Source organism: Schistosoma mansoni, chromosome 1, assembly GCF_000237925.1.
Source record: "Schistosoma mansoni strain Puerto Rico chromosome 1, complete genome".
Classification (NCBI taxonomy): Eukaryota; Metazoa; Platyhelminthes; class Trematoda; order Strigeidida; family Schistosomatidae; genus Schistosoma; species Schistosoma mansoni.
Genome location: NC_031495.1, coordinates 64,596,251 through 64,610,988, shown reverse-complemented (window position 1 = coordinate 64,610,988; position 14,738 = coordinate 64,596,251). Strand labels below are relative to the sequence as shown.

Genomic DNA, 14,738 nt, shown 5'->3' with positions numbered 1-14,738 from the left:
TGAACAAAAATTGAATAGAACTAGAAAGGAAGGCGCATGAGAGAGTGAGTGGGTTGGAGAATGGTGGTCGGCAGCCTATGCTCCATCGGGAGTAACTGGCGTATCCAGTGCACATCCACGATCTAACCTCGCGAGATGTGAATAAAGTACCGATCAGTCTGGCGCGCGAGCGCCTAACCTGAAGACCACTGAGCCGGCATCCCATGGTGTTAATATTTAAATTCAACCAATCCACGAAATTGAACAACCGTCCACCATTGTCTTCAATGAGTTACTATCTCACGACAGACCTAGTTGAACTCCACTGGTCACTGCTTATCACTAGAACTCGAGGAAATAACTCTTGAAGCCAATCACTAGTGAGCATATGTTGATTAATATCAGAAGGGGTGGATGCGCACTGCTGAGGAGTCTCACAGTAGGACGAAAGTCTTCCAGGTTTTTTCATTGTGGTCTAGCTTCAATTGATTCATGATCTCAACTCTATAAAATTACTATAATATCCGCAAAACCCCTTCTGATATTAAATTGTAATTGTTTGAAAATCCCTACTATTTGATTAGACCTTGTACTTGTTAATAGATCTTTACATTCAATGGATCTATTTTTATTTATAAAGTTTCAAAATCATTCTCTAGACAATTAATTGTTTTTGATTGATCTGCTGAGGAGTCCCATTATAGGACGAAACGGCCATCCGGTACTTCCAGGTTTTCCATGGTGGTCTAGCTTCCATTGACTCATAATTTCAACTATGATCTAAACAAGCATGGTAAGCAAAGATGGATAGTGGCTAGCAGTGGAATCCAGTTTGACGCACGTTTCGTCCTATTCGGGACTCGTCAGCTGGATGTACCTGCATCTCAGAATTGATGTTCACTCTGGGACTCGAACCCAGTACCTTTCGCTTCAAACGCCATCGCGTCATCCACTCGGCCATTGAGTCCTGATAGCTGAACAAGTTACTTTTCAATCAATTGAACTACACCTCTATTTTCTACTTTATATAAAATACTAATTAATGAGTCCTATTCAAACTTCTGGGTCTTTTTGTTGTATTTGTCAGTTAGGAATAATTAGACACTTTCATAAGATAATTAAGATCTATAACAAAGATAATTACTATGATATTCAAAAAGTTCCATCACGTTAGTTCATATTGTTATATCCTAGTAAAGATTCAAGTATGGGTGGCTTCTGAGATCTATTAATGGACGATTACTTCCTTCCTTCCTTCCTTCCTCACTCACTTAGTTAGTTAGTTGGTTACTTACTTACTTACTTACTCCTGTTACCCCTCGTCGAGGAGCATAGGCCGCTCCCCAGCATTCTCCATCCAACTCTGTCCTGGGCCAATGGACAATTATTCTATATATATTCTTATTGCTTAATTATTGAGTAATTAGATTGTGTCTATTTATATTCATCTTACTACGAGCTTCATTTCGATGGATTATTATTATACGATTTACTGTTCCTAAATTATACTCAGTTTACTGATTACTGTCTCCCACGTTCACAGCCACATTTGGCTTGAGTTTGTACAAATATTATTTTTTATTTGATAGTGTGATGTGGTCTGTTTGTCTATTATATAAACCAAATATGCTTGAAACAAATGATTCACATAGTGATTGATGTTATTGGTGTTCTGAACTCAATTGGAAGGTCTAGGCGGACAAGGGACTAATAAGGACGCTAGACTACTCATACCGGTCGAACGTCGTTGTTTTGGCTCAGTGTTAAGATTGGAAAAGTCGTATTTCGACTGGTGAATAAATCACGTGATAAAAAGCCGGGCTTAAATTCACAACACATATATACTCTCACCCTTGAAAGAACAAGTCAAACTACCATAGAATACATACAGTGAATCCATTCAATGATTAAAATAGGGATATTACAGTATCATGACTGATTGTAAACATTTACGGATGGATCAGAATGATAGATAATCATTGTTTAAAAACGTTTAAGTCATGTTTTCTTAATATATACGATTTAAATGAACGTAAAACAGAAATTTTTCATGGCTATCAAAAATATAATAGTTGAATTCATGAGTCAATCCACGATCCCGCTTACTAGACTCAAACCGTAGATGCACACTGCTGAGTCCCATACTAGGACAAAACGATCGTTCAGTGTTTTCAGGTTTTCTTTGGGGGTCTAGCTTCGTATTGAAGATTCTCACTTTGAAGTTAGTTGACAATTGTTTTGAGTTCCATATGTTCCTCAATTCTAGGAATGCTGCCTTGCTTTGCCAATCCTCGCATTCACATCTGCATCCGATCCTCCTTGTTTCTCAATGGTGCTTTCCAGGTACGTGAATGTTTCCACCTCTTCCAGAGTTTCGCCATCAAATGTGATTGGGTTGGTGTTCTCCGTGTTGCATTTGAGAATCTTGCTTTTTCCTTTGTGTATGTTGAGGCCTATTGATGCAGAGGCTGCTGCTACATTTGCTGTCTTCATCTGTATTTATTCGTGTGTATGAGAGAGGAAGGCTAGGTCATCAGCGAAGTCCAAATCATCTAATTGATTCTGAGATGTCGATTGTGTTCCGTGTTTCCCCTCAGATGTCGAAGTCTTCATAATCCAGTCAATCACCAGAAAAAAGAGGAAGGGGGAGAGTAAACAGCCTTGTCTGACTCCGGTCCCTACTGGAAATAATTTATCACAGATTAGACAACATAATTATCGACTCAACTTTATTTATATGTGCAATTGCTATAATTTTTTTATGATTTGTTTAAATAAGTTTTATTAAAATGATGTTGAGCAATCAAAGCTACTTAACAACACAAGTTTACTATCTAGAATAAAAATAAATTCGTGAATCCATAACATAACGATAAATCACATTTACACAAATAATTTAAACTACTTAATTCTTTAAAGTAGTATAATATATTTAAAGTATTTAGCTTGATCAACCCATTCAAAACAAAAAATATTTTTAAGTGATCAGTTGTTGATGCACAATTCTCTTGATCAAAATAAATTCAAAGTCCGAGAGTTGTAGTGAACCTACGGTTGCTTAGTTTTAGACATTCATTTGAAATAATTCACTTATAACTGACAGGATGGAAATCCCGGTTGATAAAATGTTGGCCAGTGTAAGGATTCTTGAAGTTACCGTACTAATTTCTGACATGTAACTTCAGACTTATTCAATAAATCACCTTTTAATTATACATTCTATCTTCTTCCACATTTGATGACTTGTAAAATTTGATTATAACCAAAGGATTCTACTTTATTATTTCCTGAAAGTTACTTTAAAAGCTCATTCATAGAATGATTTAGACTAAAACTCATATTATACACATACGAAACTCCTACCCTGAGGTCCAAGATACTCAGGAACGAAATTCCGATAAGATATGGTTTTTAACTGCTCATCTTCAAGTATGAAACACCATCTACATTTCGGCACAAAGAGATATCATCTTGATAGGCAACTGTTAACATAAAGTGTGATGAACGAGAACACAAGTGAGGCCAATGGAATGTATTTGAATATAAAATCTAAGAGCCATACAGTAAATACTTCATTTGCAAAATGTCAACCAATTGTTTCAAACTTGACCGTTCCTTCCTTTGCGCACCAATCATTCGTTGTTCACGTTCTCTTTTCTTTGATCTTCTTAACCTTCTGCTTCCAGACATTTCACTTTCGATTAATGATACGTGCTACTTATATCTGTCGACGTCAGTGACTGAAATTAAGCTGAAAAATTGATCAATGGTGTATGTAACAGATTTGTAATTTGAACGAATATTCAGTCTAAGCACTGGTTGTTGTGAAAAACAAATATTGATCGTTAACCATAATCTTTATACGGCCAAATTAATTTAGCAGAAATGGTCAAAATCCTGATCGGAAGAGTTATTGGATCCATCTTAGAACACTGATTATATCAATAACTATGAAACCCCTGAAAATTCTATAAGAAATATAGGCAGACCTAAATAAGGTATATGCTAATATGAGTTTGAATCCCACCTTGAGTATCATTATTCCTAAGAATTCTATACACATACACCATCCTAGAGAGTACAAACTAACAAGCAACCTAGATTAGGTACTTCTTGTGGACTATCTTCAGTCATATAAAATCACATAAAAATAAATAAAGGATATCAAACCATTAAGGTGAATGGTTACACTACAGTTTATTCGATAGAATCTAATCACCATCAAAGACTAGACAGTATGATATTGGTTAACAAACAGTGCTCAATTAGAACAAATCACCATCCAAACAACTCTATTAACATCTTGTTAATCGTAGTATTACAATCAGTAGTTTATCAAAATCAATAAAAGGATATTCATTTGTTGTTGCTTACTTGTATCTTCCCATTGTTATTTTGAACTTCAATTGATCAGTCTCTTATTGGCATATGTGCATCCTATGTGGACTGTCTCGATATTGCCTGAAGTCCCAAGCTTTATAAGCAAAGATGGATAGTGAATAGCAGTAGAATTCAGGACGCGCGTTTCGTCCTATTTGGGACTCATCAGCTGGATGTACCTGCATCTCAGAGTTGATGTCCACTCTGGGACTCGTACCCGATAAAAGGATAGTTTCCTCATGACATGAATAAAGTCTAGTTGTTTTCTTAAACCAAATGAAATGAATCTCATGTAAAAAAAGCAACCCCATCAAAATGAATATACAGAATAATATAAATAATATCCTTTTCCGGAAAGATATGTTTAACAAAAAAACAGAATTTTCAACAAAAATATTTTCTATAGTTGAAATCATGAGTCAATTGAAGCTAGACCAACATGGAAAACCTGAAAGCACTGGACGACCGTTTCGTCCTATTGTGGGGCTCCTTAGCAGTACGCATCCAGAAGTGAAATCACTTAGAGGACCTTTGAAAATCAGATAGTAATGGACAAATATCTTGTTCTAAACTTGAAACTCCTCCAAAGTCCCCACTCAAGATACCAATTGATATCGAATCATTGTCTTGTTCAGAATGATTCAGTTATGAAATACTTTCTATGGTATATCAAACCAACTATGTAGATGAATAGTACGGTCTAATTATCTAACCACACTAGAATATACATATGCAATAGCTTTACATACGATTGTCTATCTGATCCTAACACTAACATAAGATCTGAGACCTTATGTACATAATCGATTCCTTCTGATACTGCGTTTCGTCTATAAATTCCTGATAACTTTCGACATTGAGAATGACATGTGAACATTGGTGTGTGATGTCCTAATACTTTCCCACCCTATAACAAATCAAGGAGCCTAAAATCCCATAATAGACAGGTTACTCTTAACTTATCAATTCTGAATCTCATAGTTCGCCAAACACAATTTCAGTGAGTTTATACTGCAACGTGATCTCCGTTTCCGTGATGAACATGGAAGAGCTTCAGACTATACACCCTCCACAGAAACATCCAAATAAAAACAACTATGTTATTCTAACCCACAATCTTCAAACCTTTCACGTCGATATGAGATGAGTGTTGTCTATAAAATCCGTAGTATAAAATTAGAATAGAAGAACATAGTTGTATAAAAGACAACCTACCACTTTGATCCAAATCAATATTCATCTTGCTCCTGTGGAACAGGTTATCTTAGTCGCACACAGTCTACTCTTTCGAAATACATTTCCATACATTATCCTGTCAGATTATGTAAAGAACTACAAAAGTCAATCTAAAGCTCAACCTTACAACATCTAGTTAATTCTAACCACTCTAGTTCATCAGAATACTTCTTTGAAATCATTTATATAGTCAAAAGAATCAACTCAAAATGAATGTAATTGGTTAAGTGCTATTGCGCAAGACTGGTAGGTCCTGGGTTCGAATCTCGCGAGGCGAGGTCGTAGATGCGAACTGCTGAGGAGTCCCACATTAGAACGAAACAGCTGTCCAGTGTTTCCAGGTTTTCCCTGGTGGTCTAGCTTCAATTGACTCACGCTTTCAACTATGAAAATACTAAATCTTCACAAAAGTCCCTTCTGATAATTATTAAGTCAAGCCTAATCTTCATTCTATCATTGTCTGTCTTCTATAATCTATTGTTACTTTCCTATTCCTTTCTAATTATCTTTCACAACTACTAATTAATCATTATTATAACCTTAAGATTTTTCATTAACCGATTATTACGTAACATCCTTTCAGTAATATCATTGATGTAAACAATTAATGACAGTGATATACTGTAACGTGATATCAGTTTCAGTCATGAACATGGAAGAACTTCAGACTATATAGCCTCCACTTTTTTCCATTATTATTATTATTATTATTATTATTATTAAACATCATTCTATTCCAGGGTAACTCCGCCTGTAGCTCCTCCGGGGGCCACTCCCTGTCTCAAGCCCGGGTAAAGGAGGAGGGTTGGGTATGGGGTTAGCGACCCCATCCCGTAGAAAACCAACTCGCTAGAAAAACGCTAACCAGAAAAAATACTCTGGTCGGCGGCCTATGCTCCATTGGGAGTAACAGGCGTAAGTAAGTAAGTAAGTATTCTATTCTAGAGTGAGTTACTATTTTTAATAAATCATTTCACAAGAAATACGATCATACAACTTGATCAAATGAAATCTTTAAAGATGATTTGATACAACAGTACTGATCTATACTATTATTTTATATGGTTGAGATCATAAGTCCATTGAAGCTAGACCACCATGGAAAACCTGGAAGCACTGGACGGCTGTTTTGTCCCATCGTAGGACTCGTCAGTAGTACGCATCCATGATCCCGTCTCGCGAGATTCGAACCTTTTCTAAATAATGTACCTGAACAACATACAAATAAAATGATAATAGATAAAAAGGAGTACCATAGATGAATGTGAAACAATTAGGCTAGTTATTTACATGATAGGAGAAGCAACTCACATGAATGATTCCAAAAAAAAAAAAAAAATTCCCTTCCAGACAATTCCGTTAAAAGGAGTTAGATCAACACCAAATTATAATTGCTTAATAAGTTATTTCATTGGAAATTCATTTACCTCTTCAATATATTAAATAATCGTCAGAGAGAACAAACCAGATTCCATCCAGCGGAGGAAGAAATCAAGAAGAAGCGTTGGAAGTGGATAGGACACACATTGAGGAAATCACCCAACTGCGTCACAAGACAAGCCCTCCCTCACATGGAATTCTGAAGGCCAAAGGAGAAGATGAAGACCAATAACACATTATGCCGAGAAATGGAGACAGACATCAGAAGAATGAACAAAAACTGGATAGAACTAGAAAGGAAGGCGTATGGCAGAGTGAGTGGGTTGGAGAATGATGGTCGGAGGTCTATGCTCCATTGGGAGTAACAGGCGTAAGTAAGTAAGAGTAAACGTAATTTTCTAGACTATTATGATTAAACAAAAATCGAAAAAATAGAGAAAATCCAAGAAAAAAAAACAAACAAAAAAAAGGTAACATTTAAGGTCAAATCCAGATCAATAAATTTCATTATAATCAATAAAGTTGATAAAAGAGAAATCTATCAATCAGAATGAAAAAGAAAAAAGATTAAATTAGGTCAACAATCTTTAATTCTAATAAGAATTATGATTTTAATGATGAAAAACAAGCAAAATAAACAAACAAACAAAGAAAGGTGTTATTAGGATCAAGATCAAGATTATTTCAATGATCAATTGGATCATTCATTGAATCAAATGAATTATAAACTTAACTTCATTGAACAAACAAGTAGGTAGCTATTAGGACTCAGTAGCTAAGTAAATGATATGATGGTGTTTGAAGTGAATGATACTGAGTTCAAGTCCCATGAGTGAACATCAACTCTGTGATGAAGGTATATTAAGCTGATGAGTTCCAAATAGGATGAAACACGAGTCGTGGATTTCATGGTTAGCTTTATTTATTTATTTAAACACATAAATATTGGTACAAAGGAGCACCAGATATATATGCGCCACATAAATCTCATTTGATTTGTGTGAGGGCTATGATACTGCTCAGGTGCCCGAACTGAAGTAGGTGGTTTTCTTAGGATGCCACACCCGGAACCTTTGACCTAAAGTTCCGATCCACAAGGTAGTTGAGCATTGTGAGGAGATGCAGTCCCATGGTAGCCAGTGACCAACGATTGATTCATGCACAATTTGTTCCCTCAGCAGGATACTGGAGCCCATGTGCACCATTAGTTTGGAATCAGAGTTTTCCAACTCTCCTAGGTCGATTCTCCGTATCCACCAATCCAGTTAAAGCGTCGAACATTCGCTTTTCGTCCTCTCAATTTTGTAAACATCAGTAATGCCATGAGAAGGTACTGAGTAGGACTTCTCTGGCAGAGGCTACGTACGCGTGGCCATATGAGAGCAAATCACAAATCACTATTTGGGAACTAATGCCTATTATCAAGCGATATTTACACCTCTAATTGATTAAAACAACACTTCTCCATAAATCTTATTAGTAGGTGGTACTGTGGTCCAGGACGACAATGTAGACATGCGCGAATAAGTGGAAGGATAGAACTTTTAGGACTATTCAAGGATGAAGCACCATATCTTTATCATGTATTTATTCAATATTTGGTTTATCATATTGTTATGCTGAACTCATTAGCTGTTGTTATACATTTTATTGATTATAAATTACCATTAATACATTACGTACCTATTAGTCAATTCAGTGTACCGAAAATGACCTAATTAACCACAGATAGTGACACGTTATTTATCATGTATTGTGGTCCGGTGAATGATATCTTTGAGCTATCAAATAAAGGATATAATTTAACCGCTATTTTTGTGTTCTGAATAGTCAGGTTGTCAGTCAGTCAGTCACAACGTAGAACTTCGTACGTACGTACATCAGTTCGTGTTGCCATACCACATTAGCACAGAGATGCAGTTGTCGATTCAAATCCCATAGTGGTAGAAGTAGTAAGAGTATAAACAGTAATCCGAAACATTAGGGTTTGAAGATGCTATTCCCAACCAGGTAGTCTACACCTACCAACATGACTCAGTCAACTTGTCAGTGACTTCATGGATTTGTGCCACATTTTCGTGTAACCGCCCCTAGCTTCCTTCCAACCTACTCTTACGCCATAAAACATTGCACGTCGGGGCAGTCGGTCGTTGGGCATACGTAACACGTGTCCCAGCCATCTCAACTGATAAAGTTTCACTACTTCATCAATCGATTTGTCGTTCCTAATAACTGCATTACTTACTCGGTGGTCCCAAGATATACGAGCAATGCTTCGAAGACACCTGTGATTAGGTTGTAAACAGAAAGGATTATTATCGATCAATAAACGTCAGTACAACTGGTGGACCGAACAATTTAAGGAAAGGTCACCAATGTAATTGGCATAAAGTAAACTCACATTTGGTGAACTCAACAATTTCTTGATGTTAGTAATTGGGTGTATAAGAGTTAAATTCACAACAGTAAGCTTTTCAGCTAAACTATATATCTTGAAGAACACATAATATCTGACTGAACTGTGAATTTTCAATTTGTACAATACTACCGATCTACCGATGCATATCTTGCACAACAGATGTCATGTTATCTCCAACAGTAAATACAACTGATTAAAGTTATAGTTTGTAAAGCAAAGATGGATAGTGGTTAACAGTGGAATCCAGGACGCGCGTTCCGCTGGATGTACCTGCATCTCAGATCCGATGTTCACTCTGGGACTCGAACCCAGTACCCCATTCGCTTCAAACGCCATCGCGTTATCCACCCGGCCACTGAGTCCTGATAGCCACCTGCTTGTGCAATCGGGTGAAGTTGAAATTTACTTAGTATTGTTTGTTTGGATCTTCCCATTGATGTTTTTAGGACTGCAACTGGTCAGTCTCTAATAGTTTGTAAAATTTAGAATTCTTTACAAAATAAAATATTAGTATACTGGATTTGTGGAGATTCTAGTATTTTCACAGTTCAAAATCATGGATTGCTTGAAGATAGACATTAAAACCGTTAAATGATGACTCAGTGATCTAAAGGTTAAGGGTTCGTTTCTGATATCGAAAGTTCTAGGTTCGATTCCCGCATAAGACGTTATTGATGCGCACTACTGAGGAGTCTCATGCCACAAGGAAATAGACCTCCAGTCCTTCCAGGTTCCCGATGGTGTCCTAGCTTAATCAGTCTATGATTTGGATTGTGAAAAATAAAATATGATTTACATCATAGACTGATTTTAGTCAGACAACTGATGAAACCTAGAAAGCACTGAACAGCTGTCTCGACCTACTTTGGAACACCTCAGGAGCGCTCATCGACGACGCTAACTCAACTGACCGAACCCAGGACCTTTGATCTCATGGACAGTGGTATTTGAATTCCCTTGAAGTTAGATTAAAATTATAATGTTAATAAGTACGATAAATTTAGATAAAACTATTCATATAGAAACGATGAATGTTGAATGTTTATCAGAAGGGGTTTTGTGGAGATTTTAATAATTTTATATAGTTGAATTTATGAGTCGATTAAAGCTAGACCACCATTGAAAACCTGGAAGCATTGGATGGTCGTTTCGTCCTATTGTGGGACTCTTCAGCAGTGTTCATCCACGATCCCAGCTCGCGAGATTCCAACCCAGGACCTATCAGTCTCGCGCGCGAGCGCTTAACGTCTAGACCACTTTGTCTAACTTCAACCAATCCATAAAATTGCGCCACCGTCCATCACTGTTTTCAGTGAGTTACTATCTCAGAACAGACCCAGTTGAACTCCACTGATCACTGCATCTCACTAGAACTCCATGAAATACCTCTTGAAGCCAATCACTAGTGAGCATATGATTATTATTGCAAGGGAGTTTGTGGAGAGTTTAACAATTTTATATGTCATCATTATTACTAATACTGAAATACAATTTGTGCATTACTCTAAGTTAAGAAGACAATAATAATGGTCATGTTGTTACTTACATTTGACAAAAAAAAAATTCCAAATTTTGTTTATAATGAAACCTTCTTGAAAACGGTTAGTATACTATACTCTATACAATTTCACATTATTCATCACAATGATGAGTATAATAGGACTACTTAAAATAGTAGTAGATAAACAGTATTACTATTATTTTTTTTTAAGTTATGTAATTTTGAATCAGAAAATTGGCGCCACCTACACAAACAAACAAACAAACAAAGTAATCATCGGTAAAGGATGAAATTTCTAATTTGAAAAAAGAAAAAATTGAAGTTGAAACTGTCACATGATACAAAAAATCACAGAAAACATAGTCGTAATAAGAAGAAGAAGATTGGTAATAGTATTCTGTTGAAACAAACATGAAAGGTTCTCTTGGTGATTTTGTTATTGACTAAATCGACGTAATAAATACTCGTTTAATGTAGTATCTCAGATGATCATATTTGTATTGTACTTACTTACTTACTTACTTACTGTAGGGCCAGTGAAATGTCACTGAACCCTAGACAAATCATCGGACAGTTAGGTCACTGAATATCGAATAGATCATCGATCCCCGTCGAGATCAAGGACAATCAACGCGCATCAGTTAATCATACTCCATGGACTGGCCGATGCGGCAGTGGTTCTACTTTCGTTTGTATCTACTTTAACTAATATATTCCTATAATAACGTCTCTTGTGTTGTACAGTATTCAGAGCATCCATGGTGCCTTGGTACGCCGATGGGGGGGGAATCCACGTAAGGTGCTGATCGCGAGGTGTAACTTTGAAGTTAGCTTGTTCGTTACACCGTCCCCGTCTAACTTGAGTAGGCCTCCAATCATTCGACATGGATCATTAAACGTTGATGGTCTACACTGGTGAGCAAGACTTTGAATAACGCAATCTATCATTATGATATTTTTTGATTGCACTCTATACTTATTATTTTTCATTTTTAACGTCGCCTATGTTAGTCAGTTGCTATGAGCATTCGTTGCTTCATATCCTTGTTGATTAGTATTTCAACTTAAATAATTAATTTAATCGATAGAACTAACCAATCAACTACGACTATAATCGGCTATCAAAGGTTCTTTAACAATCATTAGCAGCATGTAAATGATTCTATGAAATATGTCTGTTAAAATATTAACCACTCGGAATTATAGCCACATAGCAACACGAACGCATACCTGTTTGCAACTTATTCATTTGTATAAAACAATACAGGATTAACTGCCAATTACGAATTCATCTTTCTGCTGAAAGCGATCAGTTTTTAGTCATTTTAAAAAGTTTATTTTTTCAAAACTTGTTATCAGTTTTCGAATATTAAAAAAAAAGTTGAAAAAAATTGAGGAGGATGGAGATATTCGTATTTGATGACTTCTACATCTCAGGGGAAGCATGAAATACAGTAGACGGCTTGGATGCAACTAGACGATTTAAACTTCGCAAATCACCCAGTTCTTCTATCTCATACACACTAATCAATTCAGGTGAAGACAACCAGTGTAGAAGCAGACTCTGTATCAGTAGGTCTCAACATACACAAGGGAAGAAGCAGCAACCCTAAATACAACACTGACAGGACCAACCCAATGATAATTGATGGAGACGCTCTGGAAGAGGTGGAAAGTTTTACGTACTTGGACAATATCATTGTTAATTAAGGAGGATCTGATGCATATGTGAAGTCATGACTCCATACTTCACAACGTTTCATCACCGGAGACGGAATTCTATAGGTAATATGATTTTACTCCATCACTCATGGATTATTAGTAAATTTCTAAAAGAATATCATAAAGCGATGGCGTTTGAAGCGAAAGGTACTGGGTTCGAGTCCCAAAGTGAACTTCAACTCTGAGATGCAAGTACATCTAGCAGACGAGTCTCAAATAGGACAAAACGCGCTTGCTGGATTCCACTGCTAGCCACTATCCATCTTTGCTTAGAATATCTCATAGTTGTTAAAATGATAGGATTTCAATCAAGTAACTATTATCCCTTATAAACTACTTAAACTGTCATAAGTAATTTTGAAACTAGTTAATTCACATCGAATGGTCAATGACTGGAACGCCTAACCCGAACAAGTGGTATCAGCCCCATCAGTGAACATTTTCAAGGAGAAGCTGGATCTTCACTGGAAGGCAATCTGTCACGATTAACACAGGTTCATCAACCTACTATCCTTATTACTGAAGACTGAAGACATCTTTATTATTAACGCGTTTTTATTTCAACCGTACATGCCCATTAATTCATTTTTTTTTTCTATACAAGTCAATGCATATTATTGGATTTATATCAATAAAAAAAAGGTCAGGCTCTTTTCGTATAGACCCTGTCTCCACATTTCTCCATCCCTTTTTCTATCCTACCACAAATATCCTTCTCAGCCTACACATTGTCATCTCTCTCTCTCTAGACTGTCTTTCTCTCGATTAACCCATAGGTTTCAAAACACTGCTAGCTACTATCCATCTTTGCTTACCATTTCTGTTGTGTGTTTTCGAATCATTCTAAGTGGATAGGGCTGATCATAATCCTTTTGCCCTACTACTATTTTATAAATCGGAAAAGAGTGAGAGAATGGGCAGAGAAACTATACCCACACTACTAACATAAAATCATAAAACCAGTCTATAGCTAAATATAGAATAACAAGCCTATATATATACTACTACTACTACTAATAAGGTAATGACCCAAAAGAACTGACGAATAGAGGGGGGGAGGGTTAAAACGGTACTACTAGGCAAGGTAGAGATAGATAGTAACAAACACACATACATACATACATACATACTATGTACCGAATGATTATAAGGGGAGCATATATACATACATACATACATACATCATATACACACATAGTTAAAGCTATACTATCTATAAACGGTTCGAAAAAAGTCAACATCACAAAAAAAAACCACCTAGAAAATGGAAGGAGAAATCATAATGTTATGGTAGACGATTGAAAATACGAAGAAGACAATCATTTGTTTTTATTATTTAAAGAAAAACCAAAGTCAACAACAAAACCCTCTGATAGGACGAAACGCTCGTCAAACTGGATTCCATTGCTAGCCATCTATCCATCATTGCTTACCATGCTTGTGAATTAAAGCTATATCGAGGCAATACGCACAGTATGCACATATGCCAATTAGAGACTGATCAGTTGCAATCCTAACACATCGATGGGAAGATTCAAACAAACAATACTAAATGAATTTAACCCTCTGATAAGTACCAGTTAAAGAAAAACAAAAGACTGAAAGTATTTTTATCAGAAGGGGTTTTTTGTGGAGATTTCAGTATTTTCATAGTTGAAAGCGTGAGTCCACTGAAGCTAGACCACCAGGGCAAACCTGGAAGCACTGGACGGCGCACTGCTGAGGAGTCCCACAATAGGACGAAACAGCCGTCCAGTACTTCTAGGTTTTCCCTAGTGGTCTAGCTTCAATTGACTCACGTTTTCAACTATGAAAATATTTTAATTGGTTAGTTATAGTATTAATTTGATGATAGATAACATGAAATGTAATATTCTTTGATGTATGCTTTTTACAACCACATAAGTCATATATTAGACAAATAGAAGACAGTTCGTCATGTGAAAATAATCGAGTTGACGTGTTCCGAATATAACTTTGTAGCTTATGCGCGTCTATTTGAGACGGGGAAATACACTAACAGACTAGAATGACTCACTTGAACGTGTCCGATCGTGTGGGGATGGAATTAGCGGAAGAGTCTTGTCTAACTCCGCTAACGATGAGCGTTTAAAACGTCTA

At 36.4% G+C, this 14,738-nt stretch overlaps 1 protein-coding gene and 1 non-coding gene across 2 annotated transcripts in view; one reads left to right on the top strand and one right to left on the bottom strand.

Moving 5' to 3' along the window:
* Positions 1-876: 876 nt before the first annotated feature.
* On the bottom strand, positions 877-943 carry Smp_tRNA_01246_Gln_TTG.1.1. Its single transcript has one exon. It is a non-coding gene (tRNA).
* Positions 944-10,920: 9,977 nt separating this feature from the next.
* Smp_000970 (hypothetical protein) overlaps positions 10,921-14,738 on the top strand; it is a gene marked incomplete at both ends in the record, with an annotated part of 22,647 nt that continues 18,829 nt past the window's right edge. The window contains one exon of the mRNA XM_018795203.1: positions 10,921-10,995. Within this exon, the coding sequence (XP_018649539.1) occupies positions 10,921-10,995 (75 nt within the window). The remainder of the gene's footprint in view (positions 10,996-14,738) is intronic.